This window comes from Anser cygnoides, chromosome 15 (genome assembly GCF_040182565.1).
Source record: "Anser cygnoides isolate HZ-2024a breed goose chromosome 15, Taihu_goose_T2T_genome, whole genome shotgun sequence".
Classification (NCBI taxonomy): domain Eukaryota; kingdom Metazoa; phylum Chordata; class Aves; order Anseriformes; family Anatidae; genus Anser; species Anser cygnoides.
Window position 1 is genome coordinate 12,956,654 of NC_089887.1, and position 23,290 is coordinate 12,979,943.

Genomic DNA, 23,290 nt, shown 5'->3' on the forward strand with positions numbered 1-23,290 from the left:
CGTGAGGTTTTGGTATTTTCTATAGTCACCTAAAAGTTAACTGTTAAGCAGCTTCTAACCACAACCTGACTAAAAGCCCAGGGCATTTCCTTCAAGGTTTTTGAGAACACTGAGCAGACAAAGTTCACGCAAATCTTAGAATCTAGGTGATAATTCTCTAAAAATAATATGGGATTAGATATTTTTCCCATTTGCATGCATATTAGTCTATATACCTACATAGACTAATATAGTCTATATCTATACAGACTAATATATTACTTTATCTGTATTCGTTAGAATCTGCAGTTTTCCACCTTTCACTCAGGGATCTCTTACCAGTTGTGCAGAACAGGCCCAGGTCCCTCTGCAGAGAACCCTGGATTATCCCAGATGTGCTCTAAGGACACAGACGGAGACGGTTTCAGGGGCCCTCCCACCACCCCGCTCCCCTTTCCTCTGACAGCCTCTGCATCTTCCACCCCTTTCCTTCCTTCCGAGGACAGACAGGGCTTTATTTTTGGTATTACCCACCCCAGGGATTCAGCGGCTGGCAGGAAGGTGTGAGCACACCTGCACCCTCAGAAACCCTCAAGTCAGCAGCTTGAGCCCATAAATCCATTTTCTCCCAATTTTAAGCTCACAGACACCAGAAAACAACCCCAGCGGGTACTGCACAAGGTGCTCTGCAATGCATTTTTTCAGGTGATCTCCCTCAGCTTCCCATTTCTCCTTTTTGGACAAAAACTGAGAGAAGCGACCAAGCACTGCTCCCCTCCCTTGCACAGGGCACAGTTTCCACCAGGTTTATGGAGTTTGTCCGTGGACAGCCTCTGGGAAGAGGCACCAGCTGGCAAATAAATGGCATGAACTGAAATATTTCAAACCAGCAGCACAACAAACCCAACTGCTCCACCACCACACAGGACTTGTCCGTGGCAGACGATATCCTCATCCAATAAACCTTTTAAAGGTTCACTGAACACAGCGAGATGTGCCATAAATCTCCCTGAATAGTTTATTATGCCCATAAATCTCTGTAAAACTACTTTATCTCCTCTGGATTGGCAATCGAGCAAACTTTGCACTGACAAACAAGCTCCTGACAAGGCACAACTCTTCCGAAGCGGGTGAGGAGCAGCCTCCGTGTGGCCCTGGTCTTTCCCCAGAGCCCACCCCAAAGCCACGTGCCGCTGTCACAGCCCCGCCACCGGGGATCCTGCAAACCCATACGCAACGCCCCCCACACAGTGAAGCAGCACACATCCTACGTGTGGTTCCCCTCTGGAAGAGGGAAACTATCAAATAACATTTCTTCCACTTTATCTTCTAAATGTGCTATTTAAAGGGGGGAAGAAAATTAGCTCAGAGGATTACTCAGCCTGCCTTTGCCAAAATGCATGCCCTGCATCTAATTCAAAGAATATTTTGCTTCTGAGAGCTTAGCAGCTACTTTGTCAAGAGTTTTTATTGGGAAATGTTGACGTTTTATGGCTTCATTTAAATCAGGTGGATGAATGCACGGCCAGAATCTGCTTTGCTTTTCTATTATAAGACACAGAAATAAACCCACTTTCCAGGTTGTTCTTCCTCTTACATGACTGCTAGCTTTTCCATTCAGTCCAGTCCTTTTTTGCTTTATAATCACATCAAGCAAATGATTTTTTTTTTCCCCTATAGGAAGTGAACCTCTGGAAGTACCAACCCGCCTCCCAAGGGGCAGCCTCACTGGCACGATGGCTGCCAGCCGCCCTGAGCTGCGCCAGGCGGGAGCAAGCGGCCTCAAAAGCCGACAGCAAAGCCGAGGCCAGCAGCACGTTTCAGCTTCGTGTCCTGCCTCCCCCGGCCATGACTGAGACGCACTGGATCTGCTTCCAGCCAGCCCCGGGGCCCTGCGGGCACACCTGCACCACTCATCCAGCGCTTGCCGGTGCCCCAACGTGCCCCTCATGTCTCATTTACGGGGGAGCTGCCCTCGTCCACAGGCCTGGCCTCTGGGCTTGGCCATGCAGCTCCTGCAAGACGTGTCCAAGGGCCCCCTGCCGCCAGCAGGCAACACGAAGGCCACGCGTCCCCCGACACCCTTCCTGGCAGCAGCACAGCCTTGGTCCATGGTCTGTCCTGAGCTACTCCCCCGTCACCAACGCTCCCTACAAAGCCTTCTTGCCGTGCCAGGGAGGAGGGCTGAGCAGCCGTGCCCATCACTGCCCTCAGAAGGGACCAGGAGCCAGCACAGCACCCAAAAGAGAGGTCTGGAGCATCCCTGGGGACTTCGATGGGCACGCATCTCACAGCGGTCTCCTGGCCTCCAGGATGGCCAGGAGCAAAAGTTGAGGTCTCTTCAGGACACTTTATGATGAGCTGTGGGCTCATTTACCACAAGAATCGTACATGAGGGCGACGGTAGCATGGATGCAGGGTACAGCTCCTAGGAAGATGAGCTGGAAGGGCCTCGTGGTCATGGAAGCCAGGCCTCAGCAGCCATGGGGAGACCAGGACACCGGTCACCCACGCTCCCACGTGCAGCACAGGCCAACATTTCTTACAACTGATAAACCCAGGGCATGCGGCAGAACGTCTAAGACACTGCTGTAGTGTGCTGCACGGGGACACCAAGCCACGTCCCAGGCCCTGCCACCGCAGGACACGTCAGCCTCCAGCCTTGGCGGTGCCCACCAGCGGCCCAGGCCGCCACATCCCCAGCCGGGCTCCCTAGCTCCGGGCGGCAGGGAGGCACCCGACCAGCCCTGCCGATTTCCATGGCAACGCACGGATGCCATCAGCAGAGGATTAAGCTCCGGCGGGAGGAGAAGCAGGACCAGGGGGAAGGAGATGAACAAGCGCAGCGACAGGGACGCTGCGGAGGAACGGAGGCCCACAGCATTGATTTTCACGCCCATCTTCCCTTTTCAATTCTTCCCTAGCATGAAAGTCCCAATTCAAATGGCAGACTTTGACACCATTAAAAACTATCAGAGCATTTAACACACTGCCCCTTCCTCCCGCGTCATCACACCCACGTCTGCCACAGAAATAAAGAGGACTGCAAGATCCAGCCATCTCCCCGCAGTCCCGGCATGAAAGTGCAGCAAATCTGCGTCACACAGAGACCCTTTGAAAGGGGATAAATGCTAAGTGCAGGGAAAAATGATTACTTTATTTATAAAGACCATGTCTCTTGTCATTCTAATTCACTCCAAATCCTCGAGGCGCTGGACAGCTGCAGGTTCAATCATGAATATACAAATCAGCAACAAATAAACAACAAAAAGAGTCCCCAGTTGCAATGCGGGGAGACCAGCGTTCAGTTTGGTTTGGCTGCTGCTCTCCCCTGTGCACTGAAAGGACGTGGGAATAAGGTGGCTCTCCATCTGAGCCTCTCCCCTGCTTGGGGATGGGGGAGAAACCAGGGAGGGCAGAGACAAGGGCAGGTGGACGTGAGAGGCTGGGAACTGAGAGCAGCGAAGTAGCTCAGACAACTCGAGTAGGCAGTCAGGAGGGAAACACGAGCTTTAACCTGGGCAAAGCCAGCACGCCAGGTGCCGGGGAATTGTTCGGCTCTAAGACTTAGTTCACACACAGAAACACCCCAAATATCGAGCACGAACCCCAGCACTGCAGGGTCCTGCACAGGCTGCTGCCTACGAGGCACAGAGCCCCTTCCCACACATCCAACATCTGCTTTCTGCTGTATCGCTGGTGTTTCCTGCCATTGTGAACACACACATTGAGATGTTGTGAAGTTGGCACCAACATGGGGCAGGCAGGAGTCGATGCAGAACAGTGCAAAGCACTCCACACCACCTCAAAGAGAGAGTTAGGAGAGGAAACATCCTACCAGAGCTAGCTAGGGGGTTGGTTTGCAGAAGGGATTATTTCATTTCTCCTATGAAAAGAGGCAGGAACCTAGCACGAGGCAGGGCTGAGCATCAGCCCCCTCACAGACCAGCTCCTGCTTCTGGGAGCTGCAGCCCTGCACCTCACCTTCCAGGCTTGTTTGCCTGAATGAAGCAGATGACACAACACGATTTGCTTTCCGGAGACCTGAGACCCTGTATGGCATCATGGCAGACCCAACGATGGCCAGTGACCAAGCCCCAGTTTTGAGTTTCTTCTTACAAAGGCTGCCACGTTCCCAGAGGCATCCGTTCACCATCCCCAGACACCTCCAGGAGGTGACAGACCCACAGGGTGAGTTAGCTCAATGTTTCACTCTGTTTGGAAAAGATGCCTGGGTTGTGGACTGCTGAAAACAAACCTTGCCCCGTGCAGTTTTCCCCACCAAGAGGACTGAGCTCTCCCCTGACAAAGCAGATCTGGAGGGGAAGAGAAGGGGACAAGCATGGGGAACCCGCAGAGGCTGCAAGGTACAGTGTGTGAGATGGTTTCACGTGTTCTCACCAAGATGTTTCCCAGTGCAAATCTCTGCCCTCGCCAGGCTGGGGCTTTCTGCTTTAGCACGGTTTAGGAACTTCTCACTTCCTCCTGCGGAGACCTCTGCGGAGGAGGGAAACCTTCCCACTGCTGGCAGCGTTCCAGCAACATCAGGAGCATTTTCTTCCCCCTGGCTTTGCTGCAAATTGCAGCTGATCAATTCTCTGCTCATCAGGGAGGGACAGGGTCAGCACCCAGAAAGGCAGCCCGGCCCGTTCCCCCACTAATTGCCGACGCCAGACCTCAAACCCAAGACAGGGAGCTAAACCAAATCAATTCCACCAGCCCACACTTAAAGGCTGGCAGCGTGGAGTTTTGCTCAGCACCGCAATGTTCCCGTCTCCAGACAGGCTCGCATGAGGAAGAAGAGAAACACCAACGGTGTGGGGGTTCAGCTGAGCCCGCAAGCTTTCCACAGCGGCCTCCTGCCTTTCCTCAGACTCTCTGACAAAACATGCCCTGAGGAGGAGGGACGGCGGAGGATACCTGAGATTTTCAGGCCCAGACAGAGCAAGGCACTTGTTGCTGCCCCTCTCCCCGGCCCGGCTCTAGGGAGCAGCATCCCATCCCGGAGCCGTGCCCACAACCAACACCCCGCTCCCTCACTTCTCTCCCCGTCCTGAGACCATCAGACCAGGCTCCCTCCAAACATTAGGCCAGACTGATCCCGTAACACCCAAATGACACCAAATGCATACCAGCGTACATAAAAAAAAAAAGACCAATTCCTGATTCTGGAAAGAACCAGACAAGCGTAAGCTCCCTCCTCCATTACCACAGGTGCTGGCTCTGAAGCCTCCAGGATTTCCACCACCACATCAGCCCCGTCCCTTTAGCAGAAGCACTTTACTGACGTGCCCGAAACCCCTCTCATCCACAGCGGTCCCCCCGTGAGCCCAGCACCTGCGGCAGACAGCCAGCAGGGCAGGCGATAGCAGCTGCGGGGATCCAACAGCGGGAGGACTCTGTATGACAAATCCAGTGTCAAAATAAACAGCGCCGAAGGGACTCCACCAGCTGATCTCTTCATTGTGCTTAAACTTGTGGTTTGTGATCTAAACAAAGTGTTTGCACTGCCGGTGGTCTGGTACGGCCAAGGGTTGGGAGCCAAGCCCAGCTGGCTCCGGCACCCCGGAGGGTGGTGACGGCACCGGAGGGGACCGGTGTCACCAGGACACCTGCCGTCCCCACACCACCAACGGGTTCAACGGCGTGCCTGGTAGCTCCGAGCCCAGCGACCAGAAAAACAAAAACCCTGACGGCTGCGTGGACAAACCCACCTCCAAGCCTTCAACCACCACGTCGCCCAGCTGCAGCAGGGCAGGGGGCAGCCCCCGGAGCCCAGCGCTCAGACGGGGCTCCTGGGCCAGCTGCACACACCTCTGGGAACCATGACCTTGGCCGTAAGAACACGGCCACATCCCCGCCCCAGGCACGGAGCGGATTTTACTCCCCACTATGGGCACGGCCCTGGATGTGGCGTTGCCCAAGATGGCAAATGCGCCATCCCGGATGACAAAGAGTGATGCCTGAGTTACTCTGGGAACAGCGATGGTGACAAACCCGCTTCCCTGCCTGCACAGCTCATCCCCTCTCCCTGCAGCCAGAGAAAAAGGGTCCTCCCCCCTCCTTGAAATTGCCTTTCTTAAAAAAAGATTCCTTAAACAAATGGCAGCAAATCCCAATGCAGAGCAGTACAATGGACACTTCAGTCCTGCCCAGGGGGAGGGGGCGATGGGACCTTCAATGCCTAAATAAATTCAATTTGCTCGTTAAGAGGGGGCTGGGGAGGTTAGGCGCAGGGTAGCAGTCGTTATTCACTTCCCCCAATTAACATTCCAGTGGCACTGCTCTGCTTTCTAGGAACAATAACTTTTTTGGAAAGGGGAGCGTTGATCATGGGAGCCTTGGATGGTCCTGTAAAAAGGAGACACGTCCATGCCTTAACAGGGTACGGGTTTATGTATTCTGGGAACCACTAAACAAAACCAAGAATAAATAAAGATCAAGCCTACGCAGAAAGAACCTGCAAAATAAAACCCCTCATGTCTCTAGTCCAAGATTATTTGCCTTTGCTGCTGATCTAAATACTTTCTGCACAGGCCTTGGCAACAGCAAAAGAGGCGGCTTGTCGCTGGTTTGTTTATAAAAGTCTCTAAATGCAGGGTAATTAAAAATATTTAGACCAGGCTTTGAGATGCACCATCGCTGGGGCCCCATGCAGCGGCTGAGGACCTCAGCCGCCTGCGTGTTAAAACACAGCCAGGTCCCAGCCTCCAGCCCGGGGATGCAGGTGCCGGGCAGCACAGCCACACAGTCCCACGGCGCCGCCTCATCCCTGCTGCACGGGGCCAGTCTCCTGCAGGATGCGCAGGGACACATCCCTCCCTCCCGGCCCTCTGCCACAGCATCCTCCTGCCCAAAGAAACTCCTGAGACCTGCCCGCCACGCCACAACGGTGACTTACTCATTTACTTCCCTCCCAGGATGACAATTCACACCTTTTCCTAGCTCAGTCTTTAATTTCTTTCCCCAATACAATGTTTGCAGCGCACTTGGAGCACCTGCTCGCTCTTGCAGCTTTTCCAGTGCTCTTCCAAGAGAGGCTGCTGCATTTTATTCATCCTCAGAAACGGAAGCATATTTCTGTTACAATGCACAGAAAGCAAGGAGCATGAACCAAACCTAAGTGCAGCAGCTCTGGTGGCAAACAGCAGAGCTCTGCGCACGCCAAGCGCTGCCCACCCGGTCCGGCACGAGAGGGCTCCCGGGGCAAAGCCCGAGGCCAGACAAAGCCGTGCGCATCGCCGTCTCGAGTGCCACGGACCTGAAAGGAACGGGCTCGCCCTTGTAAAACTGAAAGCGACCACGGGAAACGAACAGGTCCATCGATACCCCACAGGCATATGTGCTTGGGCGTATCTATTTCACTACTTCACGATTTTAAAAAGATTCCCATGAAAATCTAGCCCAAACAGACAGATGGCCAGAGCTCAGCATTCCCAGCCACCACACGGCAGCACCAAAAGGGGACCCTGGCACATGCACACGGCTGGCCACGCACCTCGGCGGAGGCAGGCCAGGCTCCGCTGCCGGTTAAACTCCGTTCTGTCACCTGGGGATGCCTACGGCCACGCGCACCGTGGGAAAGAAGAACTTTACAACCCACTGTACGGTGTAAGGAGCTAACAACAGTTCTACCCTGCAAGCGTATCGGTCCCATGAGAACGTGCCCAAACGGCAGCGCACGTTACAACGAAGCGCACCTCTGCCGGACCGCCAGCTGCAGCCACCATCACGGTTACGTCCCATCAAAGCGGCACGAGGGGGACGCGCAACAGCCCAGGTCCAAAGATGCTCCAATTATTTAGGTCCCTCATCAGCAAGACTTCTGTTGCACACTCGCAGTTTCACGCTTAGCTTCTCAGATGACAAACAGCTCGCTGACTTACCAGCAGTGAATAATTGTGGCTCTCTGCTCTGGAGGAAAAGGTGCTAATGCTGTATGTCAGGAAGAAGATGTAAGGCCAGCAGAAAGGACTGCATCTACCTGGCAAGGTGGCTGCTTGCAGGCTCACGGCAGAAAGGCTGGGAGCGCCGTATCAGACAGTCAGTGCTGTCACTCTGAGGCACCTGGCAGCAGCAAACCAGAACAAACGTGCCCCACAGACACAGGTCAAGGGGAAAGGCTGGATTTGGTTGAACCCCTGCTAGAAGTCTCCAGTGCAGCTCTTGCTTCCTGGCCTCAATCCTCCCCGTGTGTGAAAATGGGGTCAACAACAGAAAGTCTCCCGGCTGAGTTGTGCGGTTTTGTGCGTTCCTCCTGGAGGATCCCAAGGCTTCATCCTGGTGCCAAGGAGCTGGTGCCTTTTTACCCCAAGCAAAGGTCTCCGGTCAAAAGGAATCATTTTGTCAGCATCACAGAATCATTAAGGTGGGAAAAGTCTTCCAAGATCATCTGGTCCAACCATCCCCCTACCACCGATTTCACCCACTAACAAACACGAGGACTCTGTTCTCCCTGCTCTTTTTGCAGCCAGTGCCCTGTGTCCTACCGCCTGAGCAGCCCCTGCGTGACCTATTGCTCCAGAGCTGATGCCACAGATGCTCGCTGGAAGTACCTTAAATGGCCACAAGGAACAGTAATGATGCTTTGAACAAAAAAAACTAAATGAAACAGCTGAGCTATGGGCTAGATTTGCTGTTGCCTTTCAAGCATGAAAAAATAATCCACCCATAAAATAGAGGTCAACTATCGAGAGGGAAAGATCCATGAAGCAACACGAACCAAGCCCAGACTCAGCACATGCTCTCCTCCAGCCCGTGCCGTGCACCACAGACCATGTGCGTGCCTCCTCCACGTGCAGGGCAGTTACTGCTACAGCTGAATGCAGGAGGAGTTGAACAAGGCCCCAGGTCCAACACAGCATCAGTACCAACGGTATCCCTACAGGCAGCTCCATACCTCGTCTCCTCCAGCAGTTTCATCCCTCTCTCCCCCAGGAGGAGACAACGGGAGCCCCGTCAAGAGTGTCAAGACCACACCAACCCCCAGGGAAACTGGGCACACACGGGGTCATTCCAGGACAGCAGCTTTCACTGCCTTCTACGCAGTGCCTGGTTTCAGAGCTCTGACACATCTCACAGTGTGCGGCACTTCCACCGTCAGGAAGCGTGAAGGTCCAGAGTATTGTCGCGGTGGTACCTGGGCAGCTCAGGAAAGCTATTTGCTCTGTCTTGGAAGGCCATCTCTGTAACTGCCACAGCAAGCAGAGCGAAGATCTCCCCACCCCACCCCAGCCCTCCTAGAGGTCAGGGAGGCTGGAGGTCTCAGCTGTGGACAGTTGCCCCATGGCCACCACTGCCCTGCCACTGTTCTTGGTCCTCCGGTGTGATCAGGCTTTGACTGGAGATCCGACAGCAGCAGCAGGAAGGATAAACAGCTTCCTACAAACAGCAAAGGCCTCTAAATGCTCGGTGCTGTGTCAGTGCAGAGAGAAATTTCCATTTCTTTCCAGGAGATTAAGGCCTAACTATGCAAGTGGGGCAGCCTCCAAAGGCACCTTGCTCTTTGTTGAAACCTGTGCTATTTCTGCCTCTGCAAATGTTCCCTAGTAGAGATAGGCTCTTCCTTCTGAAGCTTGCAAGCTAGTCATTAAAAAAAATAAAACGCCGGAGCCAAGAAGTGAGATGAACAAAATGCTAATAGGAACCCCCAGGTCAAACCGCCTCCCCTGTCACCGAGCCCTCCTCTCGCCAGCACATTCCTGTCACTAATGAGGCCCCACCACTTCCTCCTCCCTCCTCAAGTTGCTCCTGGTGATGCAAATCCATCGTCTTTGTTTCTATTCTTAGAGGAAAAACAGAACCAAAGTAAATAGCAAAACAGCTCTTAGGTTTCAGGCTCCTTTCTTTTTCCACCCTTCCCAACAGCGGCAGGCTGCTGTTGCCGTCAGAGCGCGGTGACACCCGGCCGACCCCCGGCATCGCCTCGTTCCCACCCGAAATGCTCCGCTTCATCGTCGGCCTTCCACAGCCCCTTCGAGATCGCTGCCAGGTCCCTCCCCGGACCCCGCTTCACTGTGCTTCCAGGGAGGTTTCGGACATCACCACTGGCCTCTCAGCCAGCAGTAGCGCCCATGGAGAGCCCACCGTGTGCCCCAGCGAGGGCAGAGAGCTCTCCCCTCCCCAGCAGGCTGGCGACGTGTCCCCACGAGACCCCCTGCCCTCCTCCAGCACCTCTGTCCAAGGAGCTGACCCAGCTCCAGCCTGCACCAAGACACCTCGCGTTGCCCAGAGTATTCCCGCGTGCCAGGATGCCTGTGCACGGAGCGGAAAGGAGACATGCATGGCAATGGAAATTAGGAACTCCACCTCCTCCACAGGTGCCAGCAACACGAGGAGCCGCCGAAGCAGGGTGCCTGCTGTGCTGCCCCTCATGCTGCAGGGGAACTGCTCGCCCAGCCCAGCGGCTGGGGCTGGAGGTCAGCACTGCCCCTGCCCAGCTCCCATGGGAGCTGCAAGCGCAGGGGGCACTGACAGTCAAGGCAGGGCTTTTGCAAGAAAAAAAAAAAACTCTATTGAGAGAGATTCTGGTCTGCGCCATCCCCAAAGCCGCTGAGGTTCAGCAAAGCAAAGCTCGTAAAAAGCCCTAAATTAGGTGCTGGCCCCCGAGCACCCGCTGCACCAAGGACAGGCTGGCTGCGGGCAGCAGTGGCTGAATGCGCCCAGGCGGGACCGGTGCCGTGCTCCCACCCTCACAGCTCTTGCTGGAAAGCAGCTGGCAGCAAAGAGCCGAGCTCTGCTCCAGGTGCTGCCGCGGGGATGAGCAGACACGAAGCGGCAGAGCCCAGCACCACTCCTCAATGACAAACAGTCAGACGTGACCGCTGCCCTCCCCAGCCACCCTTGGTGCGCCTGGACACGAGAACGTGAGGATGCGAAGGTGGCAAGCAAGACCTCTCCAGTGAGGAAAAGGATGGGTAAAACAAATCCCAGTTTCCAGAGGTGGGGGAGGAAGGGTCCTAGCAGCCAGAGGAGCTGCTGCTCAGTGGCAGGCACCAGCGTGCTGAAGCACAGTGCTGCAGAGACCTCTTGCAGCACAGCACCGCTACTGCACCCGTGCCCCGGCACCCCAGCATCTCTTGGTGCTGCCTGGTTTCTAACAGAAAAGCGAGCTTGGCAGCACACTGCTACCTTGCCCTGAGCATCCCCAGGAAGGCTGCGCCATCCCCAGCTCACGGCACCCAGCACGCAGCAGGTGCCTCCTGCACACAGCCACTACTCCAAGTTGCTCCCAGTCACAGAGTCACAGACTGGCCGAGGTGGGAAGGGACCTCTGAAGATCACCCAGTCCAACCCCCTGCCGAGCAGGATCCCCTAGAGCACCTTACACAGGACAGCATCCAAGCGGGTTTTGAATATTTCTAGAGAAAGAGACTCCACAACCTCTCTGGGCAACCTGTCCCAGTGCTCTTTCACCCTCCCAGTAAAGATGTGTGCTCATATTCAGATGGAACCTCCTGTGCTTCAGTTCGTGCCCATTGCCTCTCGTCCTTTCGCTGGGCACAACTGAAAAGAGACTGGTTCCATCCTCCTGACACCCTCCCCTCAGATATTTATACACACTGATGAGGTCTCCCCTCAGCCTTCTCTTTTCCAGGCTAAACAGGCCCAGTTCTTTCAGCCTGTCCTCATACGACAGCTGCTCCAGTCCCCTGATCATCTTCGCAGCCCGAATTTGTAAATTGCCCGTAGGAATTTTCTTCTGGTGGTTGGAAGCGATTTGAGACCCCCGACTGGGCAGTGAGGCTTTCAGGGGCACGAGAGCACAATCTCTGAGGGTGCCACAAACCAGGAGAGCAGCAGGTCCCCACGCTCAGAAATGGGAGGCGTGATGCAGCTGCACCTGCCTGCCAGATGCTTGAGTCCCCACCAAACCACAGAGATGTCCGAAAGGGTCCTGTCCGGGCACAGGCATCTCACTGCATGAATCTGCTCACAGGGAAGGTACTTTTCAAAGAGCTGCCCCTTTTCATCGAGGATCTGGGACACATCTCAGACCCCAAAGCCTGCAGGCTGCGAGCTCCGAACCGCATGAAGCCAGACTGCAGCAACCAGGTTTGCTGTCTTGTATCTGGGGAAACAACAGCGAGAGAGCTTGAAAGGAAGAAGAAAGGAGCACATCTTCGTGGGCACAATGAAAACGTGAAGACGGGCCACAGGAGGACCAAGAAGCCTGACGATCAGCAGGAGATGTGATCTACTCCACCTGATCTGAGCAGTGACCGGGCTGGGATCCAGAGGCCCATAATCACAAAGCCATTCTAACTGGCAAACCACGGAGTCCAAGAAATGGGAAGAAAAATAAATTAGGGTAACAAAAAATACCCAGCTCTGCACTTCGGAACCAACAGGACAGCCCAGGCTGCCGGGACTGCTGCGGCTGGACACGGAGGTCAGGACAAAGCTGGGGGGGGGATGCGTGACCCCTGTCACCGTCACACGGTCATCGGCAGGGGACAGCCAGCCAAAGGCAGGCGCAGAAGCTGCGACATGGAGAGGGCCTCCCCAGCCTGACCAGCGCCTACCTGCCCCTGCTCCAGCCCTGCCAGCACCAGTCTCCGTGTGCTCAGCAAGGATGAGCGGTTGCTTTTTAAAGAAAGGGGATATTTTGAAGGCTCTGCTCTGCCTGTCAGACTCACTCCTCTCCAGCGCTTTTCCTGGGGAATGGGAAAATCAAGTGGCATCCCTGCAGGCACCAACATCAGAGCAACAGCCGCTCGGGCCACTGCAATGACAGCGGTGGCCGACCCGACCCGTCCCCAGCTCCCTCTGCAGCAGGCACCCAGCCCAGGCTGCAGCACCCGCCGAGGAACGCTCCGACTCACCAAACAACACCTCGCCTTTTTAAAGAGCCTTTTTTTTCACACCAACTTTAAATACCAAAAGAGGCAGTGTACATTTTTAGCAAGTCTAGCTTTGAGAAGCGGAGTAAAATTGGAAGCTGGCAAAGGACTCGGCTTCCTCCCCCCCAGCCCTGCTGCTCCCCCGTTTGGGTCTGCGCCTTGTGCTGCCGGAAGGTCAGCACGTGCCCACCCGCAGCCCCCTCCAGCACCCCCCTGCCCTCTGCCAGCTCAGCCTGGGCTGCTCCGTCTCAATGCAGAGCCAGCAGAGGGAGCAAACACTATGGGTTTGCAGGGAAATTGAGGTTTGATTTTTCTTTTTAATCGTGGGTGCTGTATTTTTAATCTCGAGGTTATTTCCTAGCATTTTGCTGGAAATACGCGGACAGACCCAAGTTAGGACCAAATCCAATCTGCATTTGCTCTTCTAAAAGCCCTGAGGAGAGGTACAAAGCTCACGCTAACATCCCACCTGCAGAATGGCAATATTCAAACCAAAACCTGTCCCAGCAATAAACACCTTCCATTGCCGAGCACAGGGACCTACCGCTCTCCTCTTTTATGGCACCATCAAAGACCACACTCTCACACCCCCGAAAGACTCACTGCCCATTTGGGAGTTCTCAAATCACTTCCAGCTACCAGAAGAAACTCCCTACAGGCAATTTACAAACACCAGGTGTTTCTGTCCTACATTAAGCGTTAAGCAAATATCAATGAATAGGTTTAAGAGACAAACTGCTGGGCACTCCCCCTTTCAGAAACCTGGGAAATCTCCCTACCACCCCAACTCACCCCTTCCTTTGAGGAGGGAGCACGCACTCCTGTTGTGCCTACAGGTCCCCAAGGCCAGGAGGGGTTTGCTGGTGAAGTCGCTGTTTGCCACCAGGCTGTAAATGCTTGACACAGCTGGGCACCATCCACGTGCCCACCCCATGGGTGCACTGAGCTTTCTCATGGCGGCGGGTCTGGGAGCCAGGGTTTGCAGAGCAGAGGGCTGAGGAATCATCCTCATGCCACGTCTGCACACCACAGGTGCTCGTGCAGTGGTCACGCTGCCCCCTCGCTTCTTCCACTGGGTTTTGGCACCCAAGAAGGACGGAGCTGGTGTCTGCAAGCTTTCAGGAGCCTGCAGCGTGCCGTGTGTCAGCATTGACCAAATACTGCAGACAATGGGGGCAAACGATTACAGCACCTTCACCTGCCCCTCTGCAAAGCCGTCACTCCTCCAGTGCACGGGGCGCTGCGTGGTTACTCGCTGCTTTCCTGCAGGGTCTTCTCCACTACTGCCAGCGTTGTTGGCACGGCTTGGAACATCTCCAGGCTCACATGCTGGCTTTGGCCAAAAAAAAATCAGCCACAAACCCATGGTCCCTGCATGGGAGCGGGGAAAACCAGGTGCAGGGCAGGGCTGGAGCAGGAACTACGCCAGCTCCTGGAGCAAACACCGCAGCCCTGCACTGCCCTGGCGGGCTAGCAGTGCGTCTGGCCATCCTGCCTTGCGTGATACTTGGATTTAATTTTCTTTTTCCTATTCCCACAGAAAATTCACCACTAAGTGCAAAAATGAAAGGCAGATTATGAAGTTAAGCACAAAGCAGTAGCTGAACACAGTTTAGGAATCGGCAGCATTAGGCTGATGTTCACATGCCAGATAGACGTGGCTCCAGAAACACAATGACTTCTAATGCCCCACATTTTGGGTATTTAAAACAAGAAAAATACGTCTTTATAAACTTTATTGAAATCAGCCCCCAGATCCCACTGCAAGCAGATAACCAGCACAGAGTGGGGGCTGGCAACAATAAGCAAAACTCCCCCTCCCGAACACCAGAGTCGCATTTACACAAGCAGATCAAAAGCCCTTCAGCGCAGCAGAGCTCGTCTGTGCCACCGCTGTAGTGCCTGGGAGAGGATGCAAATGGTAACACTGCTTTGTGTGTCTCTGCTTCAGGGATGTTCAGCATACAGTAAAACATCCCAACGTGCCCAGATCCAGCCTTTCATGTACCGGATAACGCAAAGGAAGGCGGATTGGGGTGAAGGCAGTTAGGCTGCGTCCGCCCACCCCTTCTCCGCCCAGCCATCCTCCTGGAGCACCACGCGATGCCTCCGAGATACCCAGCCCTCGCCTGCATTGGGATGAAGCTTCCCAATATGCACGGAGAGCCCTGGGGAGGGCCAGTGGGGTGGGAAGGGATGAACAGAACAAGCCTCCGCTCAAGAGGAAAGTGAGCTAAAAGCATTCCTGCACAACGGGGAACAATCCTGAAGCGGTCCACGGAGCAGCTGGGAAGGGCTGGGCCTTAGCATGACAGCGGAAGCTGGGAGGAAAGGAAATTATTTGCCTATCGTTCCTGTCACAGCCAAGCTCTCCAAGGCATTTGCATTCATATGCATCAGAGTAACCAGAATTTGATACCAAATGCCCAAGGCGCAGAATAAATTCTTGGACTGTGCTGAGGGATCTGTCAAAGAAACGAGCAGGGTGCACCTCGTGGTGCCCAGCTCCTGTTTACCAGCAGGAGCCTTGGTTCGCTCCCGTGCTCGCTTGCAAAGCCGAGTGATTCACGCACGGGCTCCCCCTCAGTGCCTGCTACCAGGGATTGTTCTGCTGCCGGTTGTACTCAGTGAATAAGCTGCTATCCGGCACAAGTGTCACATTATTTATTAGGTTTGTGGGGTGTTTTTTTCCTGAATACTCATCAATGAACAATAGTCAGCAAGTGAGCAATCTGCCAGGGTACGGTTCCGCACCACGAGATGATGCAGCGTGCATCTCTCATCTACCTTCGCATTTAGCTCCTTGAGACAGACACTACCATTGTGCTTTGCAAAGCTGAGGACAGCGTGTGCGTAGATGCAGCACAACGCCTGCTGCTTTACTCAGCCTCTTCACTAACACAGTTGACCTGCTTGTTGTACGGCTCCAGCCTTCCCCCCCCACCACCTTTTTTTTTTTTGTTGTTACGCTGAAGTACAGGGCACAAACATCAGTTGGCTGTTTGCTAACATTTTGTGGAATCAGCTACGGGAGAGCAAGCGGCTCTGTAGCAGTGTCAGAACAGAACCAAATAAAATAAAGCAACCAGGAGAGTTTCAGCAATGTCAGCGGAATTAGAGCAGGGCCAGGTCTGACTCTGCTTTCTCCACAGGCATCGTACCAGAGCCTCCGGTTCCAGTCGCACCCAACAGACCCAGCAAGCCCCCGAATGCTCTGAAACCAAGACTCCTCGCTGCTCTGACGTGAGGAGGCTCCTGTGCAGAGCCCTGCACTCCACCCAACATCACCGCAGTGTCCAGCAGCAAAGGAAGGAGGTTCTGAACTGATCGTAATTCCAAGGGAATGGGAAAATCTGGATGTGTCCATGTCAGACAGACGGTACCTGCCTCCTCCAGCAGCTCAGGCACTGCTCGTAACCTCGGTGAGCCCCACATTTGACCAGGTTTCTGCCACGAAGAAGCTCCTTTCCTCACTGCCTCTCATTACCAGCCCCGACCATTTGTTTAGTCTCCTCCACATTACCTCCAGGGGGTTGGAACCAGGTGATCTTTAAGGTCCCTTCCAACCCAGGCCGTTCTGTGATTACCAGGTTTGTAAGGCAAGCATTATCTCTGCTCAACTCATCAGTAGAGCTCCCAAGACAAACAGGGCTCTAAGCCTTTCCTGGAGGGCACTGAGACACCTAGTAACAGAATGACTGCCTGGAAAAAATACTGTACAAAAGTAATAATTAAAAAAGAAAAAAAAATGTCAGTGCATAAGAAGAGGTAAACAACACAACCTACTTGAAAAGCCTTGCCTACTTGAGACATGCAGGAATCAAAGCAAGCAGGAGCGCTGAGCTGTGGCAGCGGCAGCGAGGACAGAGCCCCCCGCTGCCCCCGCACAGCCCGGTGCGAAGAGCAGCAGCCTTGGAGGAGCAGGGGTGTTAGCAGAGACAGCAGCTGCAAACCTGGCTCACAAGGCATCGGCCGATGTGCCAGCACCCTGCGTGCTGCCAGCTCTTCCTCTTCAGGGAGCAAGGGGGTCTGCGCCGTCAGCTTAACGGGGTTCATTACAATGTCTAAATGTCAGCAGGCAACACCAGAGCGATTGGCCTAGGCACAGTACGTCGAGATCCAGGGGGAAAGAAAGAACACAAATTCACTCAAAGGCCTGCTTTAATCTGCAGTGACTGCCCTAGCAGTCGTCACTTACAGGGACTCAGTCCTGGCTGACCTCCTTTAATGCTCCGTGAGGCTGATGCTGAGTTTGATGGGTTTAATTCCGCCTCGAACAACCAGGGCTCCTGCGCACTCAGGGAGGGCTTCACCGCGGCAGCAATGCAGCATCGGCCTCGGGCACCCTCCTCCTCCCAGACAGACAGGGCAAGGGTGACCACGGAAGGTCCCATCCCTGCTCCTCGAGGCTGCAGGACACCCCTTGGCCATCGCCCGCAAACAGCGTGCACAAGGTCCCGGCACAGCCCCAGCTCGAGGCGGGGAGAGGCCAGGCCGGCAGCCCCCCCGAGCCGGGGGGGACGCTGCTGAAATTCCTTCACCTCTCCTTCCCAGCCCCAGAACAGGGGGGGGCACAGCAGCCGTGACAGACGGCTGTCAGAAGCCACCAAACGCTTCCCGTTCGCGAAGGCAGGGACTTTGCCAACGTCACTAGCCTTAGAGGAGTGAAATGGAAAGGCTCATTAGAAAGAAAACTCATTCTGACAATCACAAAAATTGGAATCCATTTAAAATTCAAATTATGCAAATCCAAGTAATCTGTACGTGCAGACCCATCACATGCCAGCAGCGGGACTGCAGACATGCCCCCGGCGACACGGCTCGGGGAGATCCGTCCCGCACCAGGCTGCCCGCAGACAGCATGCGGCTCATCGCCGGGACGGCTCCTAGGGGTGGGCCCCGGGCACGACTTTAGGGGCTCCCCCCGTCACCAGCAGAGAAGGGAAAAGATCCCACACCCCCGCAGGCACAGGGATGCAAGCCCCGAGACAGCTCAGGCTGTCAGCACGGGAAGGGCAAAGCTGGGAATTTCAGGCTACGAGCTGGGTAAGTGCTACAGCCCTGAAAAATGAACCAAGCTTTAAACAGGGACTGTCAGGGAAGGTCCCAGGTGAGCCGCTGCAGAAAAGACAGATCACATTGTCTCCTGTAAATGCCCTGTTGTGCGCGAGGAGGGCAGCGCACACCTGGCCCAAATTCCTCCCCAGGGCAGAGCGGGCGTCATGCTGGGGGCGAGGGCTGAGCACGAGCCCCGGCGAAACCACACCGACACCAGCAAGGAAAGGCACGAGCAGAGCTTGGGAGGCCACAGAGCCCCGTGCTAGCCCACCTCTTCTTTAAAATACCTTCCCCAGTTGGCAGGACCTTTACTTTGACCGTGAAACACTGGCTCTCCAGCTGCATGGGGGGTGCCCAGCCCTTTCAAAAAGCCCTGCTCGCGCCCTGTACAGGTAGGATGAGTCTGCTTTTCTCAGCAGGTCTGATAAGGTCACAGCCCATGGCTGAGCCTATGGCAACAACGTCTTTCAGCTATTAAAACAAACCAGAAATGACACACCAAGAAAAAAAAAATCTACAAAACCTCTGCTCTGCTCTTTGACGGACAACATTAATCAGCTCCATGGGTGCACCACGGAGAGCTAAAGGTCCCCAAAACCGACTGGCAAAAACTCTCATGAAGTCAGAGGCCAAAGAGCCATCCGCAGAGGACACTCAGAGCTGCCAGAGCACAGGCAGGTGGGCTGCAGATCCAGGCTCAAAGCCCGAGAAAGCAGGTATCCGCTCCTTACCCCGCAGCAGGACTGCCTCATCCGAAACACCTCTGACTTCTTTGGGCAGCTCCTCGGATGCCCCGTCCCGCTGCTGCTTGTTTCCTCCCTGCGATGCTGCCACTGCTTCCCACACCCGCACAGACGGGTCCCTGGGGCCGCTCACAGCACCGGGGTCCCAGCCAGCTCCCCCAAACTCCCTGCCACGGGCAGGCAGCAGCACCACGACCAAGATCCCTGCCCAGGGAGGAGGGGATTTCCTCTAGGCTGTAGGAAAGTCAGCAGCTTCGGGAGCGGGGCTTCCAAAAGATGCGTCGTGTAGGTCCAAGCCCTACGGCAGGGTGAGCACCGCCAGCCTTGGCTGATGGCTCCCAACAGCACTTTGGGTTGCACGGGTGCCCGGTCCCCACTCTGCTCCCGTTGTATGAGTGCCCTCATCCATTTCCAACCAACACCGAGCGCTTTTCAGGGTGGGGACACTCGAGCCCTCATTACAACCCCAAGGACAGTAACGAGGCAGGAGGAAGGCCACATGAATCCCTGTATCGAGTATCTCTGGGAAAGAGGAGACGCAAAGCCCATTAAACATTGATCAGGGAGTGTGAGGCACCTGATCTGGCCCCTGGATGCTCCGAGGGGCTGGAGGAGGCTGGGCTGCCCCAGGGTGTCGGGGCTGCCTCGCTGCCCTCCCTGCAAGCGCAGCCTCCTCCCACACCCCTCTGCTGGCATGAGGCAAACCCCTGGAAAGACCAAATTGCCGGCGGCCAAGGCTAAGAGTGCAAACTCCTTTATGCTTTCAACTTTGTTTTGTATTTTGAACAGCAGTGTCCCGAGGTGTAATGAGATTTCCACACCGCACATCGCCCGGCCGAGCAGCAGCCACCTGAGCCAGCGCGAGCCCCGCTGTTACAGCGAGCCTGCAGCACGGCGGGGACGGGAGCCACAAAGCCTGCCCAGCAGGGCCAGCAGGCCTCCTGGCACAGCGTGGGCAAACTGGAGCCGACGCAGCTATCTGCTCCACCAAGCTGGAGAGACCTCTTTGCTGTTTCGGTAATGCTTTACATAAAACCAGCTCCGTGACACGTCGGTGTTTCTGTGAACCCACTCAGCACGGGTGAGGGACGCGGCGCGCCGAGTACTCACGAATTGCCGCCGCAGCTTGGTCCTGACGCGCTCGGCCTTCGTCTCCGCCGGGTGGACGGCGTAGCCCAGGGACCCCAGGTGGTTGTCGACCGACAGGCTCTTCCGCATGTAGAAGGAGCGGGTGCGGAAGTGGCTGAACGGGGCGTCCTCCACCGCCGTGCGGAGCCGCGGCTGCAGCTGGGCATCCCCGGGGGGGTCCATGCAGTCGTCCTCCAGCCGCCAGGCCTCCCCTGGGGACAGAGGGACACGCCGCCCCATCAGAGCTGTGGCCATCCCTGGGTTGTGTCCCCCTGCAGCCCAGAGAAGGGCTGCGGGCAGAGATGTCCGCCCCAGGCCGCCTCCACCCATGCCGCACCCATGCTCTGCCAGCGCACCATGGGGCTACGAGGGACGGGTGCTGCCACACACGGGGTTCAGAAGAACACTTCAAAACTTCCTATTATTTAATTCTAATAGGGTCATACATTTGAAAGGATCACTTGTAAACACAAAAACCCCACTCATTCTCCATCACCCCAATTTCAACAAGACATCCCACATTAAGAGAGAATGTCCTAGTTTTATTTTCTAAAAGGAATGAAATTCCTGCAGTAGAACTGCACAGTCGAATCCTACATACCTGCATCAAAGCCCTCTCCTGCAGGTATTCACATGCTTTCCAATTGGTAACTATAATAAATTTCACTTCGCGAATAGGGAAACTGAGGCATCAGAAGCGTCGTAAATTGGAAAAGGACTTCCAGTTACCTCCTTCTGCAGAAAGCACTCTCCATGTCATGGCCAAGAGCAGATCAGCAGCGGAACTGAGACCAAACACGAGATCTCTGGTCCCCCAAGACCTGCGCAGCCCAGCACCAGCAAACCCGTGCCAGAGACAAAACCCCCGGGCACGGAGCTCTGCCGTGGGGAACGGGCGAGGACAGCCCGCAGCACGCAGGGCTGGTGCTCTGCGACAGGACTGACTGCGCTTTATTGCAACAAAAGGGAAAACAGCAAAGCACGAGGGTAAGCATCTCCACATCACTGCTCCGCTATTTTCCGAGCAGCTCGGATATTGCGTGCTTCTTGTTGCCAGTCCCGTCCTCACACCTGGCAAACAGCGAGCTTTCCCTGCTCCTCAGCTCCCAGCCCAAATCGCTTCTTGATAGGCATAATAAATTAGCAAAAACACCCCTCTTGCTCAATTATAAAAACGGATCAATTATTAGCCATGGTGGTACTGAAGGGCACTTCACGGGGTTACCTTCACAACCCTCCCCTCCCACAGCCTGTTCCTGAGGCAAAACTGTTTTTATTTGCTTTCTGAAAAACCCAACATCTCCAGGCACAAATGATCGTGACCCTGCTAATCCAGGGCTGAGGAGCAAAGGAGCAAAACCCTTCCAGAGCCGAAAGCAGGTGAAGGCCCTAAGGTGAAAACCAGCCAGAAATCAGCCAGTGAAGGCTGGTTTGCCTCTCGCAAGGCTGCGGGATTTACGTCGCATGGAGCGAGAGGCAGGCTGGACTGCTGGCCTCTGCCTTCACAGCCACCCCTGCTCCCCAAGCTCCTGCAGCTCTTCCAGGTGTGAAGGCATCTCCTGGGTGCGAGCCCTGCCCAGGGGCAGGGACACGCTGAGCAGAAACCAGCACAATCAAGAGGACAAGGGAGAAGAAGCGATTAGAGCTGCCAAAAAAAGAGGCAACCCTGAGCACATCACTACCTAGGAGCGTTTTGGTTTTTTTTTTTCCTCTTTACCCCTGCTTTCACTTTAATAAGCTGCTGCTGCTCCTCTCCAAATGTCAACTCATCCAACACAGGAACTGCTGTTTGAAAGCTGTGATTATTCAACGCACAAACACGTCAATCGGCGCCCAGATCCCGGCTGCCACCGCACGGCAGCACCGCCCGGGGACGAGGCAGGAGGGCCGGGGCAGACACGCCGCTGACAGCAGCGAAACCACGCACAAAGGAGCCGGCCCCGCCGCCCCAGCTCATCTCCCGGCCCCACAGCGAGCTGGGCACAGCCACCACTTGCTGCCCCGGAGCAAGGACGGCCAAGGCTGCATGCTGAGCTCTGCACGGGCAGAGCTGCTCACCCAAACCCAGCCCGATCCGCCTCATCTCCTGATCCACTTCTCCCCTGCTCGGGTGTAAGGGGTGCAGTGCCTCCTCCCTGGGCACAGGGAAGTGTCACAGTGGAGGTCGGGACCTTATCTATCCCAAAACGGTTTTGTACATGTTGAAGGAGCTTGTTCCTGATTGCTACCAAGCAAGTAAGTCAGTGATGAAGCCCAGAGCCCAGAGCCTGGAGAGGTCAGAGGGAAAGACCATGAGCAGAAGTCCCTGGAGGGGAAAGAGCAAGCCCGCAGGCTGGAGGCCAACTACCCTCGTGATCTTCCACCCTCCCACCACCCAGCGCTACGCCTGGCAAAATGGGTACCTCCAAAAGACTAAAAGCATCTTCCTGGGCTTGGCAGCTGTGACTGCTGCAAACCCTTTCTTCTTTCTGGAATTGAAGCATTCATTAGGGAGACAGAAGGACACGAAAGATGGAGGGGCAGCGAGAACACAGACCCTCCAGCCATGCCACGCGCTCAGCGCGGCCAGACCGAGCACTCAGCCCCGCGAGCGGCACAAGGCTTTCTTCAGCACTCGCGGCCTGGAGGAAGAAGGGCCTTGTGCTCCTCCGCCACGTGCTGCTGGCGCGTTGCCCAGGTCCCAGGCTACAGCGTCAGAGCCCTCCCTTCACCAAGCAGCACAGCAGCAGGGAGAGGAGCAGGGAGCCAGCACCGCCATCCTGCTGCAAGCGCACCACGGCAAGCAAAGGTGTTTCAGGAGGTGGCCACGTGCCCGTGCCGGACTTCAACAGAGATGCAAGGCTGGCACTCCTCCAGCCTTTGTGGGCTACCCAGAACACTCAGGTGAGTATTACAGAAGTTGACTGCAGGGTTCTGCTCTGAGCTCAGGGTCCTGCTGCAGAAGGAAGAGAAGAGAGGGCAACAGCAAAAAATTCTCAATCCCATCCCTACGACTTCCCATGGGCACGGAATGAGGAGCGGCAAGCGAAAGGCAGCGCGTTGCCCTGTGCTGCCAGCACACGAGGCTCACAGCGCGATGCCAACGCAATGCTACCAAATGGCCAACGGTTTGGGGCAAGGCAGGTGCTGGGGGAACTCTCCCTTCCTCGCCAGCAGACAGAGGGCTCCGTAAACCTCTGGTCCATGCAGGGCTTTGCTCTTGTCCTCCTGTCCAGATGTCATGTTCCACTACTGGCACAGTCCCTGCAGCCAGGGAGATGCTGCACCCCTGCAAGTCAGGCCAGGGCTCTGGCATTTACCTAAGTCACCGTTTGTTGATCCAAGACTAAATTTGTCTGAGCCCTGCCTATTACAGGTAAATACTGCTAACTGTGATCCAGGCTGTGAGAGACTGATACAATAACTAGGCAATGCTGAGAAAAGCATCTTTTCTTCATGACAGCATGCTGATGGGCTTAATGAGTAGCTAATTAGCAGCTCCTGAGTGTCAAGGAGCCAGAAAAAAAGCCTAGGAGGTTCTGGATAGAAAACAACAACTCA

The 23,290-nt window shown here is 55.3% G+C and overlaps 1 protein-coding gene across 17 annotated transcripts in view; it reads right to left on the minus strand.

The window, feature by feature from the left end:
• LOC106033340 (ankyrin repeat and fibronectin type-III domain-containing protein 1-like) overlaps positions 1-23,290 on the minus strand; it is a 213,237-nt gene that overhangs the window by 116,222 nt on the left and 73,725 nt on the right. For all 17 annotated transcript variants that reach the window (XM_048061865.2, XM_048061904.2, XM_066977702.1 and 14 more), the window contains one exon: positions 19,733-19,962. In XM_048061865.2, coding sequence (XP_047917822.2) covers positions 19,733-19,962 — 230 coding nt within the window. The remainder of the gene's footprint in view (positions 1-19,732; positions 19,963-23,290) is intronic.